The sequence below is a fragment of the Ornithodoros turicata genome, chromosome 5 (assembly GCF_037126465.1).
Source record: "Ornithodoros turicata isolate Travis chromosome 5, ASM3712646v1, whole genome shotgun sequence".
Taxonomy (NCBI): Eukaryota; Metazoa; Arthropoda; class Arachnida; order Ixodida; family Argasidae; genus Ornithodoros; species Ornithodoros turicata.
Genome location: NC_088205.1, coordinates 4781989 through 4806104, shown reverse-complemented (window position 1 = coordinate 4806104; position 24116 = coordinate 4781989). Strand labels below are relative to the sequence as shown.

The 24116-nt window shown below is 46.2% G+C and overlaps 2 protein-coding genes and 1 long non-coding RNA gene across 5 annotated transcripts in view; 2 read left to right on the top strand and 1 right to left on the bottom strand.

The window, feature by feature from the left end:
* Positions 1–20461, top strand: part of LOC135393816 (cell adhesion molecule Dscam1-like) — a 308169-nt gene extending 287708 nt beyond the window's left edge. Inside the window, exons 15-27 of one of the 2 annotated variants that reach the window (XM_064624094.1) lie at positions 361–492; positions 3093–3251; positions 7054–7124; positions 8613–8862; positions 10765–10863; positions 10944–11129; positions 13902–14198; positions 14995–15165; positions 16291–16505; positions 17796–17859; positions 17969–18056; positions 18746–18879; positions 20127–20461. In XM_064624094.1, coding sequence (XP_064480164.1) covers positions 361–492; positions 3093–3251; positions 7054–7124; positions 8613–8862; positions 10765–10863; positions 10944–11129; positions 13902–14198; positions 14995–15165; positions 16291–16505; positions 17796–17859; positions 17969–18056; positions 18746–18879; positions 20127–20197 — 1937 coding nt within the window. In that variant the 3' untranslated portion in view covers positions 20198–20461. Of the gene's footprint in view, positions 1–360; positions 493–3092; positions 3252–7053; positions 7125–8612; positions 8863–10764; positions 10864–10943; positions 11130–13901; positions 14199–14994; positions 15166–16290; positions 16510–17795; positions 17860–17968; positions 18057–18745; positions 18881–20126 lie in introns of those variants that run through there. The other variant, XM_064624095.1, reaches the window with a different exon arrangement.
* LOC135393817 (nucleobindin-2-like) overlaps positions 1–22671 on the bottom strand; it is a 420933-nt gene extending 398262 nt beyond the window's left edge. The window contains exon 1 of one of the 2 annotated variants that reach the window (XM_064624097.1): positions 22443–22671. The gene's annotated coding sequence lies outside the window, so the exon portion shown is untranslated. The remainder of the gene's footprint in view (positions 1–22442) is intronic. The other variant, XM_064624096.1, reaches the window with a different exon arrangement.
* Positions 22672–22981: 310 nt separating this feature from the next.
* LOC135393815 (uncharacterized) overlaps positions 22982–24116 on the top strand; it is a 327498-nt gene continuing 326363 nt past the window's right edge. The window contains exon 1 of the long non-coding RNA XR_010422724.1: positions 22982–23145. This is a non-coding gene — a long non-coding RNA (uncharacterized LOC135393815). The remainder of the gene's footprint in view (positions 23146–24116) is intronic.

Sequence of the window (24116 nt, the reverse complement as noted above, 5' to 3'; positions counted from 1 at the left end):
AACCAAACCGGACATTCCCTGCCCGCCAATGCTTCCGACTCCCGGCGGCTCCTGGGGTACCGACGTTTGGGGCCCTACCATCACTCCACCATCGCTCGGGTTGGCATCTGATATCCATTTTTCGCCGCCCATCCGGGCCTATGGCTCCAGATGACCGACAGCCAATTAACTTTAGCCGGCGTCACTCAACAGACCCCCCAATTCCATCACATCGTCAGCAACCTGCCGCCAGAAGTCGCGATCGAGGTCATGGATATTTCGACTGCTCCGCCCATCGAATGTTTACGAATGTTTACGAGCACGTGTTGCCTTTTGAATTTACGTGCACATGGTCGTACGAGTGCAGCTTTCCTTTTGCAGATGTTCCCGATGCTCCAGCAAATGTTGAAGTTCGAGAAGTTTCCAGTCGTACCGTTCGTGTGTCTTGGTCACCACCATTTACGGGGAATTCACCAATCACGCAGTACACAATTCACTGGAAGACACCCGACGGTATGCATTGCATCCCCCAACTTACTCTGTCGTGCACTGTCTGTGTCAACGTAGATGAAAAAAAAAATCACTATTTGGACTTTAGCAATACTGTCTATCTAGACTAGCGGATCAGCCGGACATTATCAGTTATCTCAAGCTATCCTAGCGGATGATACATGCGGTATACCAGGTCATTACATGCTAGTGTTAATATGCAAATACTAGATCCAAGAAGGAAGCGTTGACACTAAGTTCCATGCACGCTATTGTCGTCCTCTGCGACAGTATTGTCGCTGCTTTCACTTCATTAAAATTAACATTTGCGTAATGATATAGCACGTCACATATTCATAGTATAGCTGAACATCCGTAATAATAAGTTGGTGGCGTTCCATGATAAGTGAGGCTTTGAACACGCAATCAAAAATCGGCTACTTTAACCTAAACCTAGTCCCCAAGCTCTCAAGGCCTGTTCGGACATATAGCAGCGCATTAATATAGCGCTACAAAGTAGCGCACAAAAACAGCGCTCGGTGTGATCGGATGGTTCTCACTTGCAAACCGGCGGTAGCACTATAATTTAGCGGAAGTTGGGTGGTTGTTTCCGGTCTCTCCCATCATGGCGCTTCAGGTATTCAACGGCATGCGGACGAACAAGTTCCATCACTTGAGAAAACTGAAAATTGTCATACATTTTGGATGACAAACTCACCGGTTCCAATGCCGTCGCTGTGCCATGAAATGCGGAAGCAAAACAACCCCACGACTTCCGCGACGTCACCTCTGAAGGGCCTTCTCATTGGCCGCACGAATGTAGTGCTAATATTAGCGCTGAAAAAGTTGACAGGAGCTCAACTCCACCACGCTCTAATTTTTAGCGGTTTGGAGCACTGCGAGGAGGAAAATACCGCGCTATTTTCGAGCGCTACATAGCAAATCGCTATATGTCGGAACAGGCCTTCACGCGTACACACGTACCCTAGAAAACCGAAAAGATGCATTTAACGCAACCAATAGCGTTGCGGATACAACTGTTTGCTCTGTCGTGGGCAAGTCGCATTAAAGTCGTTAGCAGCAGATGAAGTGTGGGACAATTAGCGGGGTTCCGGCAACGAAGCTTCATTATAAGAGTGCGACGTCTGCGCGTGGCATCGTTGGACCTTCAGCCTCCCGAAGCGGATCCATTTCGTAATAGCGGGCTCAACAGCATCAACACAAACTGCGAGGCGAACTCTTGCGATGCGGGGCACAAAAGTATAGCTGCGCTATCAGGATGCTGACTTCTGGACAACGTTTGGTCGGGAAAGTTTCAAATCGGTCAAAAGTTCAGCCTCAATTAGGACGACAATAGAAAGGACACGCCATTCTGCAAGGACCGTACCATCTAGAGCACATGCTGATGTAGTTTCAAGGATTAGGCTGGATAATGTCTTGGATGTCTCGTTAACATCTTCTGTCAGCCCGAAGGCTACACGCAGGGTACGGTCGCTGTGTGCGTGCGTGCGTGCGTGCGCTTACTCAACTTCGCGATACTTCCTCACGTTATATCATGACAACGGTCTCGTTGCCACATATTTGCTGTAAGCTCTTACGTGTTAGTATGCATCGTAGAGCGCCTTTCCGGGTACGAGGCATGCTATACGCAACACGTAGGCGAAAGCATACACGCGAGGCAACACGAAAGTTTGGTACACGTGTAGTATTCTGTTCGTCAGAAGTTCCACAGAGGACTTCGCAGAATGCTGTAAAAATTATGCAATATACAAAAATAAAACGGCGGCAAGCTGGGCAGCATTCACACTTGAGTAAGAACAATGATCTTGAAGGAGACGAAGACAAAGAAAAAGACGAATGCTCATGTCCTATCATGTCGTCCTTGTTTATGCTTTGTGCTCCTCAAGCCTCAGGCTTTTTCTAGCATGAGAATTTAGAGAATGCTGACACGTTTGGAGACCATATAGTGTCGCCAACACATTCTATAGCACATCACTGACTTTATTTTGAACTATTGCTGTTGTGCAGGATGTACTTTGTGTACAACGTTGAAATTTATCTGGTAAAAACGTCACACAAGAGGGTGTGAAGTCAAGTTGAAGAAAACAAAATTTTATATTTCAGTACTGATATGTCTTCAACGTGAAGGTGATGGCTTTTGGAGCCTGATCTTCTGGCTCCCTCTGTGGAGTATTTCAGGCAACGCGTACACTGCGCGCCTCAAAATAGTGCATCGGAAACCGAAGTTCCACCATCGTTTTGCTTCGTTTTTTTTTTTTTTTTTCAAATTCCTTTTTTTCTCTTCCCTTTTCAAGTCTTCAGTGCTTGTGATTCCGACAGGAAGCTGCCCCGTCTCAAAGGGGATTAAGCACGACCTGAACCTGAACCTGAACCACCGTGGCAGTAGGCCACAAAAGGGAAAGGACCAGTCTACTACCACTAGTGCTTCTACTATATGTCGGCCTCGCACAGTTTTGTCAACGTATAGCGTAATTTACGTGCGGGCTGTGTGTCTACAACTCCCTACCTCTTTTTCTGTGTGCGTCCAATGAGAACACATCTTTCTGTGTACGTTTCTCGTATTGACTGCGAAAATGTTCCGATTTTGAACGGGTCTGCGACAGATCTTTGGCAAGATACGACGACGATATCAGGTCTGGAATCCAAAGCGACGGTTCGAGGTCTGATGCCGACGACCACATACCAGCTGCGTGTCCGGGCGGACAACGTTTTCGGCAGCGGACCTTACAGCGAGTCCATCGACTTCACCACAGTGGAAGAACGTAAGTCAGGAACAAAAATAAAAGTAAAAATATAAAATGACCCAGCACAAGCGTATCGTGAGTGACGGCGATACCTTCTGTGGGGGATCGTTGCGCATTCGCTGCTGCTATCTCCGTCTATCGACTATGTTGTTTTTTTAATTTGGTTTTTATTTTTATTTTAAAAATTTGCGCAGCGATTCCTCTGTCATTTACGTTTCCTATAGCAGCATCTTGTTCGCGAACTGCTGCTAAATTCTCCTGTCGCCGTTCCTGAGCTTTTTCCTCTTCATCCTTCTGTGCATCTTGCCTCTTGCGTTGCTTTCGCGCACATGATACAGGCGACGTCTGAGCTTGCGGTGCTCCGAGGGCTTTGTGCCTGTGCAAGCATTTCCCATGGCACCCGATGCTTCCGTCCGCCCACTGTCAAGAAGCGTAGCGTAGCCTTTTATGCACAGTTTCGTAGTCGCATGATCGAAAGTCACTGGATTGAGTGAAGTAACGCCATCCTCTCCCTTTCCCGCGTCGATCTTGGAGCAACAATGGCGGCTTGTGTTGGCATGCTACGGCCGCCATTGTTGTTCCAAGGTCGTGGCGGCAAAGATCAGAGGATTGCGATACTTTAGCGTGATCGAGCTTGCAACGCCAGCTTCTGTGACTCAGCGCCGTGCCAAACCGAGGACGCTGGATGCCGAGTTTACTTCGGAAAGTGAAACTAACAGCTATCGATGTAAAATTAGAGCGGCGCAAACGTAAAAATTGTCAAATGGATATCGAATAACGGGTTTATAAACGTGATAATGACCACCTCATATCGACTGGACGTAAATGTTACTGGTGAGATCTTCGTAAAAAGTGAAGCGCGCTCTAGCTATACTAGACAAGCACTCAATACATCGCTGCAGATAACGGCTGCACAAAAATCGAATTTGATACTTTTCCCAATTAACCCTGTTAAGGCCGACCCACATGGTGCGTATTCCAGCGCGCGACACGTTGCGTGTCACGCAGAGCGGAAAATTTAATGCACATAATCCCTGCCCCATAATCGCCCCAAGAACGCAATGCCATATCCCATTACGACTTTATAGGAACGGAGCATCATTTTCGTCCTGGATGTACATGATGCATTTAAATATATTCTTACCAAGAACGGAAATTGTATTATAAAAACCTGTAGTGCATGCAACATCTTAGTGAGTCTTGTTGTCCTTGTAATGAGCTAAAGTTTAAATAGTCTCTTGCATGGTAGTGTGTCACCGGCAGTGTGATAGTCACACAGTTCCACGCTAGCGGGAAGCGATGGGCTGATGCAACTTGTAAGATGCTTTTTTGTCGTCTCGTCGGCATTTCTGTAGTATAGGCAAAGCCTTTATTACGTGTTGGTATCATATTTAGGTTGTCTGGTTGGTCGGTGGTTGGTTGTTAGGTTTTGTTGGTTGGTCCGTTTCAAAACGATAAATACAGAAAAATATTAAAATTCACTTTACCACCTTAGAAGCCCCAATAGATTATCACACAGGCTTTATTTTGCTTTGGATTGCTCGTTAGGACCAGCTTAAAACATTTAAAAAAATGTGAGCATATCGATAATAGATTAAAGTACGTTGTATTTTCAAAGCACATGGCTAGATATTATACCCCAAATGACGTATTATCGCCGAATCACTCGAAATATTATGCTGTGATAAATTAAAACGATATTGGGAGGTGGCTGCTTCGTTACACCTAACCTCTCGTGACCTTCTACTATCTCCTGTAAACACCCTCCATATTCTGTTTATCGTTTCCTCACACAACCACCATCTAACACACTACCGAAGGCCTTTTGGTCATGCTATGATTCACTGACATCCCTGCATAGTATTAGCATGTTCATTATTCGAATGTCCTAACCCCTGGATGTTCAACGAACAAAACCCTGTGGCTGATTGGGCTGATTGGGCACTGCAACTTCAAAGCACCATTGAAGATCCTTCATAATAACAATATATAATGCTTTAATGAGATCACATACCCACCAATAGCTTTCCTCTGAGCCATCAGCCGTTCCCTGCTCGGAATAAAGCGATCGGCTATAGAGCTGACATCATAGTCTCAACTTCGTCTGGTCATGATGCTATACCATGTAATGACCCTGCGCTATCTGCATGATGTCTAACACGCAGCCATTTGGCGTAGCACCAGCCCTAAAGCATAAAACCCATCCGCATATACAAGGAACTATCCAGGAAGTGATCCGACGAAGAAAACCTCGTTAAACGCACGGCGCCCATAGCTCCTATTAGCGAACTCAAAGAAGCCGTCTAGTTGAGAGCTTACTGCCCCGACGTGAGCGGCATATCGGCTTAAATTGCGACTCAGAACTCACCTTCGCCCAGGCGCCCCTCCTACAGAAAGTGCTGTAAAACATCTTGGCGGAACGAAGACCCCATTATGGGACACTGCAGGGTTATCTGGTTAGCCGGAAATTATTTGCTCGTGCGACGTACGCTTCGGGAACACGGTGGAGAGAAGTGTTATTTCTCCTAAGACCTCCAGCCGTGAAAGTTCGCTTAGTGTTTCGTTGGAAGTTCCGTCCTGTCTCTTGGAAGTTGGCAATGAGAGTTCGTTAGAAAGTTTGGCTATATAAGCGAAGAGGGACCAGAAGTAATCGGATGATTCTGTGAGCGTAGAATAGAAGCGTAGAGAAATCTAAATAAAAAAAAGGAACGAAACCATTACATATTGTACGCATTGCGAATTTTCGTGGAACCAGATTGTACGAAACGTCATAAAGAGAGCACCTTCAATGGGTGCGACTGGCTACTCCCTCCCTCATATGTAAAAAAGGGGAAAATGCAGATAAGATGCAATGCAAATAAAGGACGCATGCTGTTGTGCGCTGGGGCTAATGAATGGGGCTAGTGCAGGAAATGAACGAGGTAACACAAGGTAAAATGCAAGTCGGTCGCTCACCGCTTGAATGCATAGTGCCAACACCTTATCAAACCGTTCAAGAACGTTCTGCTTTCTTTCGTTGTCTTGTGTGGTTAGCTCGTGTTACTGTGCAGCCTTGTGAAGTGCTCTACTGAAACATCGCATGAGCAACATGGGCATCAAGTAAAAGTGCGTTGGATATAAAGCGAATTACCGTATTCTATCGCATAATCAGCGCACGTTTTTATCCAGAAACGTGCCATAAATGGGTTGCGTTAAGTAAGCGAGCAAAATGTAGAACTCAACGCTAACGGTATACTAAACTACAGCTTTCTCCCTGACGCACTCGAAAAGTACAAATATTTGGGGACCCAAGATAAGCAGCGTTACTTACGTTACTGAACACGATAAGAAATCTTCTGCCTGTCCATATTTAGACGAAAATGCGTGTACTACAGGCAGGTCAACGATAGCGAAAAGTAGACCGTACCAACGACGCCTAGATACAGAAAGTTTGCTTAATTCCTCCTTTCCTACTGCAGCTAACTTCGCAAATTTGAACCTGTAGACTAAAAGTGCAACACGCTTTAATCAGTCTTTAGAAAAATATGGGACCATGCTGAGCTTTATTTTGTTTTTTTCCCATTTAGTACCGGGAACGTGTACTATTCGCAGACGACAGTTGCTGCCCATTAAGCCGACGGTGGCTCCTCTTCATGGTTACGACCACTGAAAGCATGTTCGCGATTGGCTAAGGCCGTTGAAAACACGATCCTAATTGGCTGACTTAGTTGCTACGTCACGTCGACGAGGAAGCAGGCTTTCTGCGTCTAGAGGGTGTTGACAGAACTGTTTGTAGATTGTTCGCAGTGTCCTTAAGGATGACAATAACGTCCTATTCCAGCACCGAGGTTTCCACCGAAGAACGTGCAAGTCAAGGCAAGCAATTCGAGGACACTTTCCATTTCCTTTGATGTAAGTACACGGCTTGTGTTCGCATAAACGGAGTGACCCATAGAGGCCGCTTGTATCGCTTCTCTGATAACATTACGATTTCAAAAAGCACCGTCTACGTCTGCTTTTGTATAGTCCTCGCGTCAATGACCTTATGGCGGTAAAACATTCTGTGTTGACAACTCGCCTACGGTCGTTACAACAAAGTGCACCATTTCCAGTCTCCAAATCACAGGCCGTACATTTGTTTGCTAGCTCTGCAAGTTCCAAACGGCGAATTTCAACCCTGGGAAAATGTCCTGGAACGATCGAGACATTATTTTTTACGTTCGCCCTGCCCGGACCTACCCCATTTCTATCTCTCTCTTGTTTCGTGATTCTCTATAGCTTTCCAAGTCGCCTATCGAACATCACACAGTGGAGCTCTCGGCGGAACGGCAATTTATTGAGCGTTCCTTTTCGGTGATACAGCTGAAACGCTCACATCGACACGTGGTCGTCGTACCGTCAATGTGGAATTAATTAATTAATCCACAGACCCATCACTGTGGCGTCGCTCCTGAAGACAGCTGTCTTGTGTCGTAAATCCACCAATTAACAGACATTACTGACCTTTCAATATTTTATGAAAGTGGATAAAATAAATGGAATGGCTTCTAAGAATCAAGCCGCAATGGTTCTTCGAGGCTAGCGAAGGCCCAGGTAGTTCGCAAAATTATCACACGCTGTAATCAGTTGAAACCCCTTTCCTAATGTCGGGACACTGGTAGGGATTCCCACGTGGAACATTAACGTAAGCATCGCGTGATACAGGCTCAGCGCGTTTATTTGGACCTTGCCTCGACTTGAAGGTTATAAACAACGAGAATTACAGCCGAGGCAAGCTACAGAATGACAAGAATTATTTAACAAGGAATAGCAAGCCGTCCTTTCTGGCTGACTTTTCCTCTCAAAATAAGTAGATCCCCCCCCCCCCCCCCGCATGCTACAGGCAGGGATGCTACAAACACATAGGAAACAATGAAATTCAAATAACTCAAAGTGTAATGGAATTCGAATAACTGAGGGATTTTGAATTGCTTTGAAGAATATGTTGCCAGTTACTCCTGGTATGCTGGAGATATGCACAACGTTGCGTTTAGAGTAAATTACAATAATCATCCAGCGAGGAATGTCGTCTTGTTGTGACACAAATTTACGAAGAGGTGGGCATCAACACTGTACTTAAGTGGACTGTACACAGTGGACTTAAGTAACCCCCAAATTCTGCAACAACCTTTCTTCACAGGCAGACAGACAGACACAGATAATTTTGGCCAAGTCGAACTGGCGTTGATAGACGCGTTGCAGAGCAGTTTCCATGACGGCGCGCTCGCGCTCGTACTGTCCGCAGACCAGAAGGACGAGATGGAGGTCACCGCGCACACCACACAAAACAACAAACATATTTTCTCTTGAGCTCCGCAATACGTGTACTTTACGAAGTCTCGCATTTTTCTTTCCCCGTAGAACCCTCACCTAGAAGATACTGGCGACAAGATTGAGGGATATTACGTTGGCTACAGAGAACTGGGAAGCCTGGAAGCGTTCACCTTCAAAACCTTCGAAGTGGTTCGAGAAGCGTTTCAACAGAGCACGCTTACGTACGAAGTCGCCTCACTTCGGCGATCCACAGAATATGCAGTCACGGTGCAAGCCTTCAACGGCAAAGGCGCCGGACCACAATCGGAAGTGGTCAGAGTACGCACGTTAGACTTCGGTAAGGACGTTACTTTTGTGTGTGTGTGCGTGTGTGTACGAGAGAGGCAACAAGGCACGAACTTGTTGCGATATGTCCTGTTTATACAGACACAGTTGAGTGAGCATAACCGGAATATACCTGTTACCTGTATACGAAGTAGAAGCCTCAGGTCGGGATCCACCAATATATCGCATTGATACTGTTCTTCTACTGCGAACAGTGTCTGTTTGAAATATCGGAGACCCTCGACATAAAGCGTCTCAGCAAACGAGGGTCTCTCCTTTACCTCTGTAAACAAAAACAGACAAATACTAAAAGTACAAATAAGATAAGAAAAGGGTGAATAATAAAAGCAGAGAAAAAGCAGAAATGTGATAAGAAAATGATGACCGTGTGAGAAAAAATAGCTTGATTGCTGATTGCACTCTTTAAAGCGATAGCCAGCCGCCACGCCACGTGGTCATGTGACATGGCCACGTGACAGCCCTTTAATAAAGGTACCGCACTTTAAAGACGTTTTGCACATGCCCCAAAGATGCAATGTTTTCGTTGTGTGTGTGTGTTTTAAAATGTTCGTACTGAAGTGGCCCAGGGACTCGTGGTTTCCGTGAATTAAAGTTATCTATATATTGATACTGAATAACACCCCTATCTTACGGCCGTTATCAAAGCGCATCGGGGGGTGGATGAGACCAGTACAGATTGCGCCTTCCACGAGACCCAACGAAATACAAAGCAGAGACCCCCCGCCCCCACCCTCCATTGTCCCCGAGCAGTGTCTGCTTCCAAATCACATAGAGGTCTTGAGACAAACTGTCACTGTTATTCCTATCCTCACAATTATCAATCTCAACTTCATCGTCCAGAAGAGCCCCGCCCCTTCCATTGAACTTTCTTTCGAAATTACCCAGTAGACGCACATCCTTCACCAACCATAGCGTTATGAAACAAGTAAAAAAAAAAAAGTACCGTCCATTAGTTCCACATTGGCACCATTAATTTGTGGTCAGTGTGCTGGTGTCACGTTCAACGATCACCGAAAGATAGGGGAGTTTGATGAAAGGAAGAACATATATTTTGTCTTTTTTTTTTAGCCTTCATACCCTTCCTCTTTCAATGGACCAAACTGGAATTCCCGTTCTATAGAATTTCCGCAAAATAGCAGAGATTTCATCCGAATGCGAGTCGGGCATTTCAAACAAAGGAACCGCTGCGTCTGACTGATGGTGAAAGGGCCTTTGTACGTACTTCCAACCTGACAGACCAAAGCGGTAAAGTTCGAACTAGTCCATGGGAAAAATGAGCCTCCGTGCAGCTCTGTGAGCTGTAGCATGCACGAGTGTATCACAGGTGTGGCTGACGGTTAGGCGGTACCCGCTGGTAACTGACTGTCAACTAATCTGGATCTGCGTTTCATGCTCGAGCAAGCGTATGTAGACATGTTGATATGTGTGTGTGTGTGATGGAAATTATCGGAGCAAAAGGTCTACAACAGACGTCACACACTACTCCGGCCCGAACTAGCGAAACACTTCATGGGAAGATAATTTAATTATTCATTAGGTTTGTAATTAATATAATTTCAGTTAAAGAGGTGATGGCTGGTTCGCGAGAGCTATATTACATTGATGTACGGTGCGATGAAAACCAGGTTCTTAGGGTAAACTAGCGTGGAAAGTAGGATTCGCGAATGTACTGCTGCAACATCACGGATGGTGTCACCAGTGAAGCTGGCTGCTGTCGAGTGCGGCAGTCTTTGCTGCAGTCACGTGATCACTCGTGGAACCACAGTCGCCAGATTATTCTTTTCCTTTTTGCAATCTAGTCACACCCAATGTACTTTACTTTTTTGTTCATCTTTGCGGCCAAACATCACCTGGAGATATAACGCTTTCTTATCTCTTCCACTGCACCCCACAGATCCCCCGAACGCCCCACATCTTCGAATTGCTGGGACAACCTCCCGTTCCATTTCCGTCAACTGGGAAAACGAACACATTCAGGAAGCTCCTGTCACAGGTAACGCACTCGTAGATCCTGCTGCACGCAAGTTGTACCCAGAATATTCTTATCCGTAAATTATCCCATTATCTTTAAAGGGTACTACCTATACTACAAATACGACAACGGAGAATGGCAAGAAGTATCCGTGCCTCACGACAGGAGGGCTTTCACCTTGACTGACCTACGATGCGGTACCGAGTACCTGCTCCACATGCGAGCGTCCAATAGAGCAGGGAAAGGAGCGCAAGGAGAGACTGTCAGCGTCAAGACTAATGGAGGACGTAAGTCGATTACACGCATTGCGTACATGGTAGTTCCAGAAGTAGTCCAGTAGTGTGTTCAGCTGTAGAATTCCTTCATCAAGGGCTCTGGCAGAACACTCATAACTCGAAACATGAGGCAGCAGCATGTCGCCACTCGAGGCACCTGGAGCAGCCAGCCCGAAGTACAGGGTGTTACCCTATAAAAGTCTACCCGTGCCGCCATGCCGCATTCGCCAATTACTCAATGCAGGTGGCACGTTGTGCGATTTTTATATAAAGCTCATAAGGACATTTAATCTTGGTAAATTTCAAAGTGATTGACTGCCGCAGGACGAAGTTATAACTCAAAACGTGCAATTCCCATAGTCAAAACAAACAAGATGGCGGCGTTGAGAAGAGCACTTGACAGGCTGCTCCCCACACGACAACGTGTCGCATATCCTGCCAGCCGGATGGAACTGCAGTTTTCATTTCGCTTTCGTGTAACTGTCGCATTTTGCTCAGAAGTAAGCAACGTGAGGAACGAAAAATGCCGACGCATACTCAGCAGACGACACCCAAAAGGGATGTCGTCTGCTAACTGAGAGGCGCCATCTTGGCTGTTTTGACTACGGGAACCTCACGTTTTGCGCTATAACTTTGCGTTACGGTGCTCAATCACATCGATATTTACCATGATGGAATGTCCTTATGAGTTTTATACGTGGGCAACACATTGTACCGCCTGCGTTGAGTAATTGGCGAGCACGGCATGCCGGCGCGGGTACACTTTTATAGGGTAACACCCTGTACAGTTGGGCCAACAGTTCCATGTTTCTCTTTCACAACCAATAAATCAATCTAGGCCAGTAGCCTAATAGTCTATACTCAAGCTATATTCGCATGACCCAATTAAGGCCACTTCTCTACGCTTTATGGAAGTAAATCACGAAGTAGGGATTAATTCTGCTATTCAGTTGCCGATTGTGGGATACAATGGTAGTAATCTATATTCTCTTGTCTTAGTTGGTATGTGACAAACGTGACCGCTACGCAGGGTGAAGAATCCTGCCTCACTCTATTCAAGCATGTAAATTTCATTGTGCACATCGAGTCACGCAACGAAACTAGATATGCTTTTTTTATCCCTAATATTTTTTCGTCAACATCAACATGAACTAGATATGCTTCACATGAACAAATTTGGGGCGTCTCTCCCGCGTTGCATAGTTCCGAAAATTTTTATAGATTTTTCTAAATTCGAAATGCTTTTTGTCTGTTTTATTATGGTTCGAAATCTTTGACTTATTTGTATTATCGATTCTTTAGAATTCTTTCGAGAACCACAACCTTTTTTTTTCTCGCGGAATTTAAGGAATGGAATGGGTTTGGCAAGCCATTCCAGGAGTGGGAATTAATCATATCTCTCGATTCCTTGGAATTGAAAGGAATGGAATTAGACATCTCCATTCCGCATCCTTTCCTGCAGCTCTTCATTTGTCTCGCAGCATAGTGGGTAGAGTTTTCTTTCTTCTTTCGTTGCGCTAAATTAATTCATGAATTCATGAAGTTTACAAGCTAACTTAGCGCTAATTAGCGCAACAAATGATACTATATTTCCTAGGATGTCGCATTATTTGAATGTAATTTGCATCAGTTATGGCCAGCACAACGCTTGTTCAACAACTGTCAGCACAACCAACACAAATGCTAAGCCATGAGAGTGAGACAAGAAGAGAGCAGACAGAGAAGAGCAACACTTCTCTCAAAAGCTGCAGAGGAATGTCACAAAATATTTCACGTTCGCAGTATAGACCAGTTTGCGCGCCTGACGTCACAATCTAGCGGTGGCGCTGCAGTCAACAGATCGTCTGCTTGGTGTGGGCAAAACAGCAATCAATTGGAGTGATCGTTTTCATGCGAAGTGGGCATGTCACATAGCCGTGTACCCTTTGGGTACACCACCCGATGGGGAAAGGGTGATGAAATCATTTTTCATCAGTTTCTGCGCAACGCAGAACGACGAAATCATTTGATCGCTGTAGCTAACCGAAAATATTCCCTTTCGGTTTTCGGAAAGATTAAACAAAATATCGACTTTGTGAGATTCCCGAACGATGCCTGTGTACAAATAAACAACGCAGACGTGAATCAGTACACGGTAGCAAATTAGCGCTGTTTTCAGAAACGCCCCGATCACACAGCTCGCCTAAGGTGAAGTAATTGTATGCTTCCAGAGACTTGAACGTTTGCACAATATCAGTCAGTGAAGTGGCTCGGCGAAAATATTAGATAAACTACAATGCGATTGTGATCGGCGGCATGTTTTGTGGCTGGGCTGTCCGGTTGTCGATGCGCAGTGCAAAGGGATCGTACCCAAGCAGCACAATGTACTGAAAGTCGAGCGCAATAGGGGTGGACGGTATGTGTCTTATCAATGTTCTTTAGCTTCACGAGTCTGTTCAAGGCCTTCCACCTACCCGTCCACCCCTAATGCACTCGACTTTCAGTACATTGTGCTGCTTGGGTACTGTTGTATATCGTTCATAAACAACTTGGTCTTGTAGCGTCACTTGTCTGGTTCCTTGAGAGCTCTAAATATTCGGGTGTTGTGGAACGCGACAGTCGAGAGCGGTGTAGCAGTGCAACACGGCCGATGGCGCCTCTTGTTTGTAAACAGTAAAGTGGTCTATAAAACGCACCGAGTTAATGACATAACTAACGGTGCAAGTGTCAACACTGCGATTATAGTGCGATTATTTACGACGCTTCCACTCTTATTATAATAAGGCGTGCACTAATCATGTTCAGGACCATTGGAACCAGACTCCAACAAGCTATTCGAAGTGAACTCGACGTTCGTCGTTCTACACTTGGAAGCTTGGGACGATGGTGGCTGTCCTATAGCCTACTTCGTGGTCCAGTACAGGGCGGACGGTGGAGCCTCCGACTGGACTTTGCACTCAAACAACGTGGTCCCTCAGCAACAACTAGTTCACCTCGGCGACCTTGTGCCGGGTTCCTGGTACACGCTGCTCATGTCGGCACACAATGACGCAGGCTCAACGGAAGTGGAACTGAGCTTCGCCACGCTTACTCTCTCTGGAGGTAGATTCAGTATTTCACAAACTCACGTGTTCGTCTGCAGTAATTTCTGATAGTGATACCACTGTTCTAAACAGATTATGTTCCTTAGATGCTGTAATTTCATCCACTGGTTGGTCTGAAATTAGTGGGGGCGAATATTCGGGGCACATATTGTCTTGTAGGAAAGACTTTTTACCCTTTTAAGGACCATTTACCCTGCAGGACTCGCCCGCCTCGCTCGATTTACCCGCCTGGGTACTCTCTCTCTCTTTTTTGGGGGGTGGGGGAATAGCAAGCCGACACCCTGTCTGGTTGACCTTTCCCTCGTTCCTCTTCTTTGTTATCATTAAACATATCCCCCCTGCAGGAAAGACCGTTTTAAGGACTGCACTGTAAGGTTTTTACCGCTTTTATCGTGAATTTCCTGTAGACCTCGTGCAAAATTTGCGAATGTAAACTCTCGTGAAAAAGGCATCGTGTAGAGCATGATACATCAACAACAAATACACGATAAGGATAGCATGGCATGTTTCACCGCTGGGGTGCAGTACATACGCCATCTATATAGAGATGACCCCTCTCATTTCACACCTTCGCCAGCTGTACACATAAAGTGGGTATGTCGTCTCCTACAACCGATCGCTTCGGGGCTGATGATGTCGCTTAAACGTTCTAGTCGTTCGGGAGTGAGCCGCTGTGCTGTCTTCCTGTATGCAATTACCTTCGAATAATTTCATTAATTTGTCCTGAATGTGAAATGCGTTTACGCCTGTGGAAGCAAGCTAGCTGATGTATTTCACTCTTGTGCTTCGTGCAGACATGCCTTCTCGACGGTCAGACGTGCTTGACCCACAAGTCGCCTTCTACCGTCACCTCACTGTAACACTCCCCATCGTCAGCTCAGCTTTGGTCCTCGTTGTCGTGCTGGGCGTCGTCTGCCTGGTGCTCAGAAAGCGGACGTACGACACAAGGCAGCGCTCTGTGGACGGTAAGCTGCACACTGCTCTTCCATAGAGGTAATGTCTCATTGATTTAAGCGGAATAAATAAAAATATTGGAATCTTTCGATGTTACCGTCTCAATGAGGGCACGTACTGTACGCATATGCACTGTCGTCCTCACTTCTAGTCAAGTCTCCCGGTTCAATGCCCTGGCTCCCATAAGCACCTGACGGGCGGGTAAGCAGGGAAGTAGCACTGTACTTGCCGAGGGGTGTGCCCGGATGGTGCTGCATGTATGAGTGCGGACACAGAAAACAAAAACGCTATGGCAAGGAAGATTACACTGTTTATCTGTGGCATTCGTCCAGAATCGCCTTGTGCGGGTCCGAGGGCTCATCATAAAGACAGCCATGTAACCAAGCATGTTGCTATTCATTCGGTCTAGTTTAGCAACGTGCGCGTATGCGACTGCCTAGCGCAAGTGGAAGGAGCATTGTTTGAGCAAAATATTACACAAACATATTGAACTGTATTTTGTTAAACTTAAAGGTTAAACCTTGAGGCTCGGAAAAGTTCCCCATCAACAAATGTCACATGTATCGTATCGTTCGAGGAAAGGTGGTTTTGTCTGCCACAGAGGTGCTTTAGACAAGGTGCCACAGAAAAAAAAAAAAAGAAGAAAACGAACGTCGTGGAAGCAATTTCGTGTGTTTATATTTTGCTGTGTAACGTACAGCTCACGAGATATGTCAGCAACTCCACCGTGTGGCGTTAAGTGCTGATTGCAATAGAACGACTGACTGCAGGCGACGTCGCCTCCTCTCGGCCACACTTTGTGTACCTTACTGCACACCTGCACGAATATTTCGCAGATTTAAACTGTACAATCACAGCATCAGACCTCGAGCTGCAATGTCACTCTTTATAGATTCCTCTAGTTATGGCGTCTTAGTCATACTATTCTGTATTTATATATTCATCGCTCTTTCTAGCACAAATTTGAGCGCGTACGTGCACAAATTGTTGTGCGCCGACGCCCAGGCTTCCAATAATGTCACACGTACTGCTATAACCCCTGTCTCACTGTTCTCCATGAGCAACTCTAACGCTACCGCAGTCATTTAGATGTCCATGCCCGTGCTCCCCTAATGGTTTGCGTACCCCGTTCGCAGGGATCGTGGTGTCGGAGTGCTGCGACGCCGGGAAGGGCGACATGATGCTGGCAGTTTCGCACGAGTCTCAGGGCCGCAATCAAGAGGCCGTCTACTACCCGGCGCCCTATTCCACGCACCGCGGTCATCCGCCACGTTGTAACGGTGGAGGTGGAGGGCCTCGTTTTGAGGACACCAAGGCACGCACCTACGACGTTCCGTACCCCGTCAAGAGAGTAGGTCAATAGCACGAGGTCTTTCTACCATCACTTTCATTCTGCGTACATTCCCATGTTTCATTGCTTATTCTCTTCAACGAGTTGTAGAGGGCGGTACATTTTGAAAAAACACGCATGTGTACCCATAGAGTACTTAAGCAGCCTCTTTTACGTGCCTGTACTGCACTGTACTGCGTGCCTGTTTTTCTTTCATTTTTTTTCCTTTTCCTTCTTTCTTTTTGTTTATTTCTCTTTTTCGGAATAGCAAGCTGGCAATAGCCTTGCTGACGTTTCCTTTTTTTCTTTTCTTACCTTTGTTCTTTCAAGATTAAACATATCCCACCCCCCCTCTTTTACATCGGTCATTCATTAAATAGCTGTCTGCTTCGTATCCACGGTGTACACCGTGTTCGTATCTAACCTCCGGGTAGATACGGCCTGGTATTGAAACATAATTCTCCTCCCAAGTGGTACCGTGGAGTAGAAAAAGAAAAGATCAATATCTCTTGTCAGATTACGATACAAAATTGAAAAGGGAAACAGACCACAGCAATCGTCGCTGAATTCCAGATGGAAGAAGACAGACTACCGGCAAAAAAAATGAAAATTTCGACACCTCTAAAAAGGCAATGAGGCGAATTGAAATTCACAAAGAACAGCATGAGCTATTTCACGACACGAACAATAATAATGAAGGGTATCAACAAGATTAGCTTACTTCAAACACTGCAGGAGCGCGTTGTTGTTGCTATTAGTGTACTCTTCCTCGACTAACAGTTCTGATGCAGTGATAAGCTAATGCATGTAATGGGGGGAAATATACATTTCACCGTTCACCTGCATACAGTTATCTCACTGGCCCAACAGGCGGACGCGGTCCACCTGAATGTTGAGATATGTTACATATCAAATCATATGAACCAATTCTGTACAACGACACCCAATTCTGTGTACATTTCAGTACCGCAAACTTATTACGCTGCTGAAGAACCATTCGACAAAATGCATTTGGTGCAATACAATGCGTTTGGTGATCAAATGTAATACCACTGGCACACAGGCAGCCTTCAACGGCCATTGAGGTCAATGACCATTGAAAACGGAGGTAGCACCACCTGGCGGGCAATGCGTCAACCTATCAGGATTCATTGTATCCAATGCTCGTTGAGAAGTTGACGCGTTACAAGACGTGACGCGTGGTGGCGCTACGCGCATTTTCAATGATCGTTGGATTCAAAGGTCAATGAAGACAGCCTGTGTGACACGGTTATTAAACTCACTCATTATTCGTATGCGGCCTTGTTTCAGCTAGAAATGTGGGATCCAAGTCCCGAGGCATCAATGACGTGCATGCAGGTGTACGAACGAGCAGGTAAGTGGCGTGTCATGTCTCCTGAAGAAGACACAGGTTTCGGAAAAGCTGTGCTACCATTGTCGTGTGTTCTTGCGTGGTCTATGTAGCTTGCTGTTCTACATAATAGGTCAGGAAGCGATGTACAGAACGTCCCCTTATCACATATCGAAGCAAAAGGACACGATGACGACAGCGTGGAGGGAAGATGGTGACAGGTAAAACATCATTCATTATGTGTGCCCTGTGCGTGTCTCTGCTTCGCTTTGTAGTGACTTGGTTGACATTATAGGTTGGTTCGTACGGACTGCTTCCATTCATTATCAGATTCACATAGCATTGATGCGCACATGAGGCAGTAATGCGACTCCGACAGTAACGTGACTCAGTAATGTGAAACCTGACAAACAGTTGGCCAGTGCGCACAAGAAACGTGCTGGAATGAACATTCTGAATGGAATCTTTCTGCAAGCACGTCCTTTTTTGCTCTCCCTGTCTTCCGGTGACCGGAACGTAGACGTGTAAATCCTCACGTGCCTTTGCTGTCCACTGTGCTAAGCGTGCTACTCATCGCAAAGTGTCGGGGGTTCTAGACTGGTCGACGTCAGCAACTTGGCTGATGGGACGATTTGATTAACCGCATTGCTAACGTTAACTAATGAGAGACAACTGAATTCTTTTCTCGCGAACGGAGCTTTGTTCCTCTCAGGATTTTTGTCGCGAACGCGTTTGTCCTTGTTAACGTCTAGACAGGCCATGCGAGAGTTTTGCCTAGACTTGCAGAACTGCAACTTGTTCTAAGTTTCAAATGTAGAGCAAAATGAAGCTGGGGTAGACTAACTGAAACCTCAGGTTGTTTTGTTCAGAGAAAGGCGTGGCAATGAACACTTTCATCTTTGTCGTGCAGGAGCTCCTGCAGCGAGAACGACACTGACGAGCTTCTCGAAGAGGCGAGTACACCCGTTGAGCCACAGCCACTTATTGTGCCTTTAGACAGAACGACCTTGGATTATAGGATGCACAACGGCACCACGCGATCATGTACGTTTTCTGTCCCATCATTCTCACTGCTGGGGAACGAAGCCGATGCAGATGTTTCATTCAACTAACGTAGAGGTCGTTGATGTATTATTGAGATACCGTGCGATTTTGCCGCAGAAGCTCAGCTGCATATACTATTTGGGAGTAGATTTACAGCTACATCCAATAACATGGTTTCCATAAATTCATGGCATACGCAAGCTTTCAAACGCTCTTCTGCCCTCATTATCACAGTTAGTGGTTGAAAAGTAAAATCAACAGACTAATGACAGTCCTGGAAACCACTTACGCCTTCCATGAAACGGCACTGGGCTAGAGTTTCTAAATTAGAAAATAGTACAGCTACGCAACAACGGACTGTATAGGACAGAGGCACTGACGGCCGGAGTCGGACGAAGCAAACAGGATACCAGTCTACTTCGTGACAGGTATCGTTATGTGACAGATGCCCTGTCCACTTCGTCTTAACCCTTTGTCGTCGTCCATTGCTGCATTTTAATCATCAGCAGCTACACTACCCAGAGTGTACGGAAAACGAACAGCCTACTAAACATGGTGGGGGTGACGGTAAATTAGACATGGTGGAGAGGTATTTGCTTGCCTACATTGGCTTCGCAATAGTGGGCTGAGGCCTCGAGCGAGTGAGGTGATAGGTGGAGTGGACACGATGAATCTGAGGTTAGGTGAATGGGTGACCGATGTATAATACGAGTCTCAATCTACGCTATGTGGAAGCCAAACGTGGTAGAGGGGTCTCCGCGCGAACGAAGCGTAGCACGCGTACACCACTGGTGAGTATTTGGATGAATATTATGTCAATCAAATGAATTTTCCCAAGTGTGCAATGTGACCGCTAGCAATTCTGCATGTATACAAACTTTATTACTTCAAGCCGCGTTAACTGTTGATGATATCATTTCCTTGAGGCAGTGGTAGGGCACAAGTAGAGAGGACTAGACTCCACCACTAGACACCAGCTTGCTTGCGTTTTAATCCTTTGTTCCGCGTTGACTGACTGACTGATTGATTCAATAAAGAAAAATATGGACAAGTAAATAGAAGAGAGACTAGAAGAACAACGCAAAAACTCAACGGAACCGCGTTTAACTTTCCTCGAGGACCAGTACTTCTCCTGTACCAGTTGTACTAGGAGGTACTAGATCATTCAGTACAGAGTCTTACTAAGGTATATTCTTAGGTGTTGATGCATTTCCAGTGCGAAACTGATTTCTTTGTCACACTCGCAGGGAAAAAATACCCGAGCTCCTACCAGACGACAAGCCTGCGTTGTGCCGGAGAGTACACCTCCATCACATAGCCTCCAATCGACTCTCAAAAGACTTTTGCCTTAGTGTGAACGGTTAATGTTCCTCAACCAAGAACTATTTTCTACGTGTGATGAACACAGCGCCTCCCTACAGAAGGAACTTGTGGCATCGACGATCCTCCGTGCATTGTAATGGGAGTTTGACGGAACACAAAGTCGGTGTCTGTGACGGACGTGCCAGCATGGCAATGTTTTCAAAGAAAAGTGCTACATGCTTTAACGTCGTGAGCTTATTGAAATAAATAATGGTTATGTTTGTAATATTGTGTTAATATGGTTTCAACAGGCGAGCGAAAAGTGGTCAACTAGAGATCTACAACGGGTGAGGGTAAAAGGTATCATGGTAAGGTTTGGTAGGTAGGTATACGCCACAATCTCACACTGACCCGCTGAAAAGCGCGAACAGACAATGTTGCCGAGATTATAACGGTGATGGTTTAAGTGATTCTAGAGCCGTCTAAATCACTTCGGGGAGCATTCAGTAGGATCGAGAGAGTAATTGAGGAGCCGGTGGAAGGGAATAATAGAGGAAGTTTCCTATTCTCGTATGTGCTAAACATAAACGGCCCTGGTGCTGCTTATACTAAAGTCCCGTTACTGACACTATACTGTATTGAAATTCTAACAGTATTTCTTCTTCTTTGTACCAATTCTGAGGTCAAATTTAAAAATGACAAAAAACACGTTCAAATTAGTTGTCTGCCAAACCGGTATCCCGCCACGTTGACCGTTCAACGGTTGAGCTCTTGGGGTCACCACAAGATGTGTCCCGGAACAAAGAATATGTACCAGGTGAACGCCGCTTTGCCTTTCATCTGTTGAATTCCAAAGGGAGCGAAAACTTTGCGAAACTTTTGACGCTCGTGCTCGAAGTATTACTCGTTTGTCAGCGCAGTACTAATTTTTGTGCAAGATACAACAGAAACCATAGAAAGTCTCCAACCACACTTTTACGCGCGCCAAACCTGTTCTCCCTTCTTCCCCGTTCCGCTTAAATTCGTGGATCAACAAGTTTTGCCTCTCCCACCCAATGGAACATTCCACAGCTGATCAGGCTCTATCAATTGAACTTTTTTTTGCACTATCCCGGCGCAAAGCTTTGATTTACCTCTGCCAATGCAAACAGGCAGTATTCTGCGTCAGGCGTAGGGTGTATCGGCTATCATGCAACAAAAATCTGGACGGAAAATGTAAAACTGTTTCGTTACAGGGAGAAACCAATTCCTGGTTCAATGTAAACCAACATGTAGTCGCTGTCCCCGTCCCATCTTGAGACAATTGGTTCCTCCGAATGACAATTCGGAAGACTTATTGTCTAAACTTGGGAACGGTCAGTGTGTATCAGTGCTACTCATTACTACAGAAGAGTACAGCTACGCTAGCGTTGCCTCAAACCAGGAAGACCAAAGCCCGAGTCCCCTAACAAGCGACACGCGGCAGATAACACGCGAGAAGCGACAAAATCGACGTCACCGCCGCCACGCGAGCGTCAAAAAAGCTTTGCTGCGGCTCAATATTTCAGCATCTACTCCCAGTTGTCGGACAAAACCAGCTAGATTTGGCGGCGTGAAACAAGAACCGAATGCGTGGGCAAGGGTGGAGAGGGCAACCAACAAAAGTAGCAGACGAAGAAGTGAGCGGGGCGTTGGGAACTTCAACCGCAGCGCCACTGCTGCGTTACGGCGAATATTACATAGCACCTTCATTACAAGTTCTCCTCGTTTTGACGAATGAAATACTATTTTTGGTATATTTATGGCAATTTACAACTTAGCGAATGAACTTGTACTTTAAGTAGTACAGGTTGGGACAAAAGTTTACGGAACACGCGAGCGGCGAATTTTTTCTATGGCTCGACACCCTAGCGGCCGCCGGAAGCGAGTGAGTTAACTGTTTCGGAGGGATGGAAGGGTGCGCGGTTAGCGACACACAGCGGTAGCTTCCACTTCCCAGGCACACCCAAGCGCCACCGGAACTATCACTGTGTGTCGCTAATAACCCACCCCTCCGAAACAGTGAACTCACCCACTTCCGGCAGCCGCTAGGGTGTCGCACCGAAGAAAAAGTACGTCGCTCGCGTGTTCCGTAAACGTTTGTCCCAACCTGTACTTGTAGCACGTTGTGCTACCAATCAAGCGCTGTTTTGTGGAGCACGTGGCAACAGCAATAGCGAAGCGTTCGGCCCACGCTGCACGTCGAGAAACAACTCTAATCAAAAGCAAACTTATGTACTCACCCATATGGCGTCTAGTGGAACGACAGCGTTCTTTCAGTTTCATCAGAACAACACTCCCCCTAATGCGCGCACTCTTTCACAAAACACGTCATAAAATGCACACCACGACACGTTTCCAACTGGGAAGGCATAAGTCACCGGAAACTCCCTTCTGCTTCACTGCAACAGTATCCGCAAAACAGCCTGAAGAAGACGCACACCTCTGACAAAAAATATAACTGCTGCCATTTGTCGTCTGCGACCCTGTCTCACCGGCTGCTCGAAGCATGTGTAACGATTGAGCGTACGTACTTATCAGCCAGGACACGTGTGGCAAAGGCACGTGATGCGTCATAACCAGGGTGAAGGGAGATAAGAGCGGCTGCCGCCGATCAATCCCTTATCAGACATCGCGGACACATATCGTCAACGTGACAGTGTCAGCAAGAAGCGGTGTCCAGACAGAATGCGCGGAAACAGGTTCTTCATACTTCTTCTCTTTTTTTTTTCTCGGGTGTCGGGGAAACGTGAGATACAAGTGATTTGGCAGCCATGCGAAACAGCGTCTAGACCCAACAGGCTCTTGCTAGTGTGCGAATGGGATTGTGTCGTGGTCGATGTGCTGCCATGTTATTCGTTTTCTCTCACCGAGTGATGAACATGAACACATACGCTTGTGGTGACACGGCATGGTGACGACTTGTGATTGGACTGCCTCGAGAAGGTAGGTAACGCTCCATCTCGTTATGTTTTCAACGTGGACACATTCCACCATGGATAGTTCTGTGCTAATAATAATTCGTCGCGAGACAACCGTGATCATGAGAGACGCCACAGCGGTCGGGTGTCTGGAATAGTTTTGCCCACCTGAGGGTTCTGAAAACGTGCGCCGAAATCTCGACACGCGGCACACCACGCATTTAACGTCGCTCGGATAGTGCTGTGCGGGGCTTGAATGAGCATGAAAGTCACCCCATTTTTTTTTGTTGTTTTTCGCTGCGGCGTATTTTGCAACAAATAAAATGAGCTCCTGCGAAAGAACGATGAACGCAAGTGTAGAGATGCGAAGCCCCGAAAAAAAAAAAACGGATTTTTTTTTTTTGAAAAAAAAACTTTTCTTTTTCGTTTTTTTTCCCCGTTTCCGGAAAAATACCCAAAATTTCCATGCGACAAAATTGAAAAATGTAAATTTTCGTGCCTTCGATGCGTTCCAACCCGTCAACAGTGCCTTAGGTGCCTCTAATCCGCCGACAGGCACCAACTTAGAGCTCCGTCTGGTTGGTGCTTGGTCTTGGTTGGAGCTTGGTCCTTGAAGCTCCGTCTAGAGCTCTGACGGGTTGTTCCAATTAGCTATCGCTGAGTAGACAGCAGTCTCATGGGATGCTCTGCTCTTCATTTATCCCTAGAGGGTGAACACTACTAAAGTGTCTGGCCCATTGTATGCTGTGGCTTGGCTGGGAATGCTTCGACTCAGCAGTAACCACGTCTGTTTCCATTTTTTCCCGAAAGAAAGTTTTTTTTTTCGTAGGTCACCTGCATCTGTACGCAGGTGACCTACAGAGCATGCGCAAGCCGCTGTTCCGCGCACGTTTAAAAAAACACTCTCCAAAGACGCGTCGGAGAACGAGAAGACGTCGTGACGTAACACGGGTTCCGGCACGTGCCCAGCGACGTCCAACGGCAAAAAAGGCACCG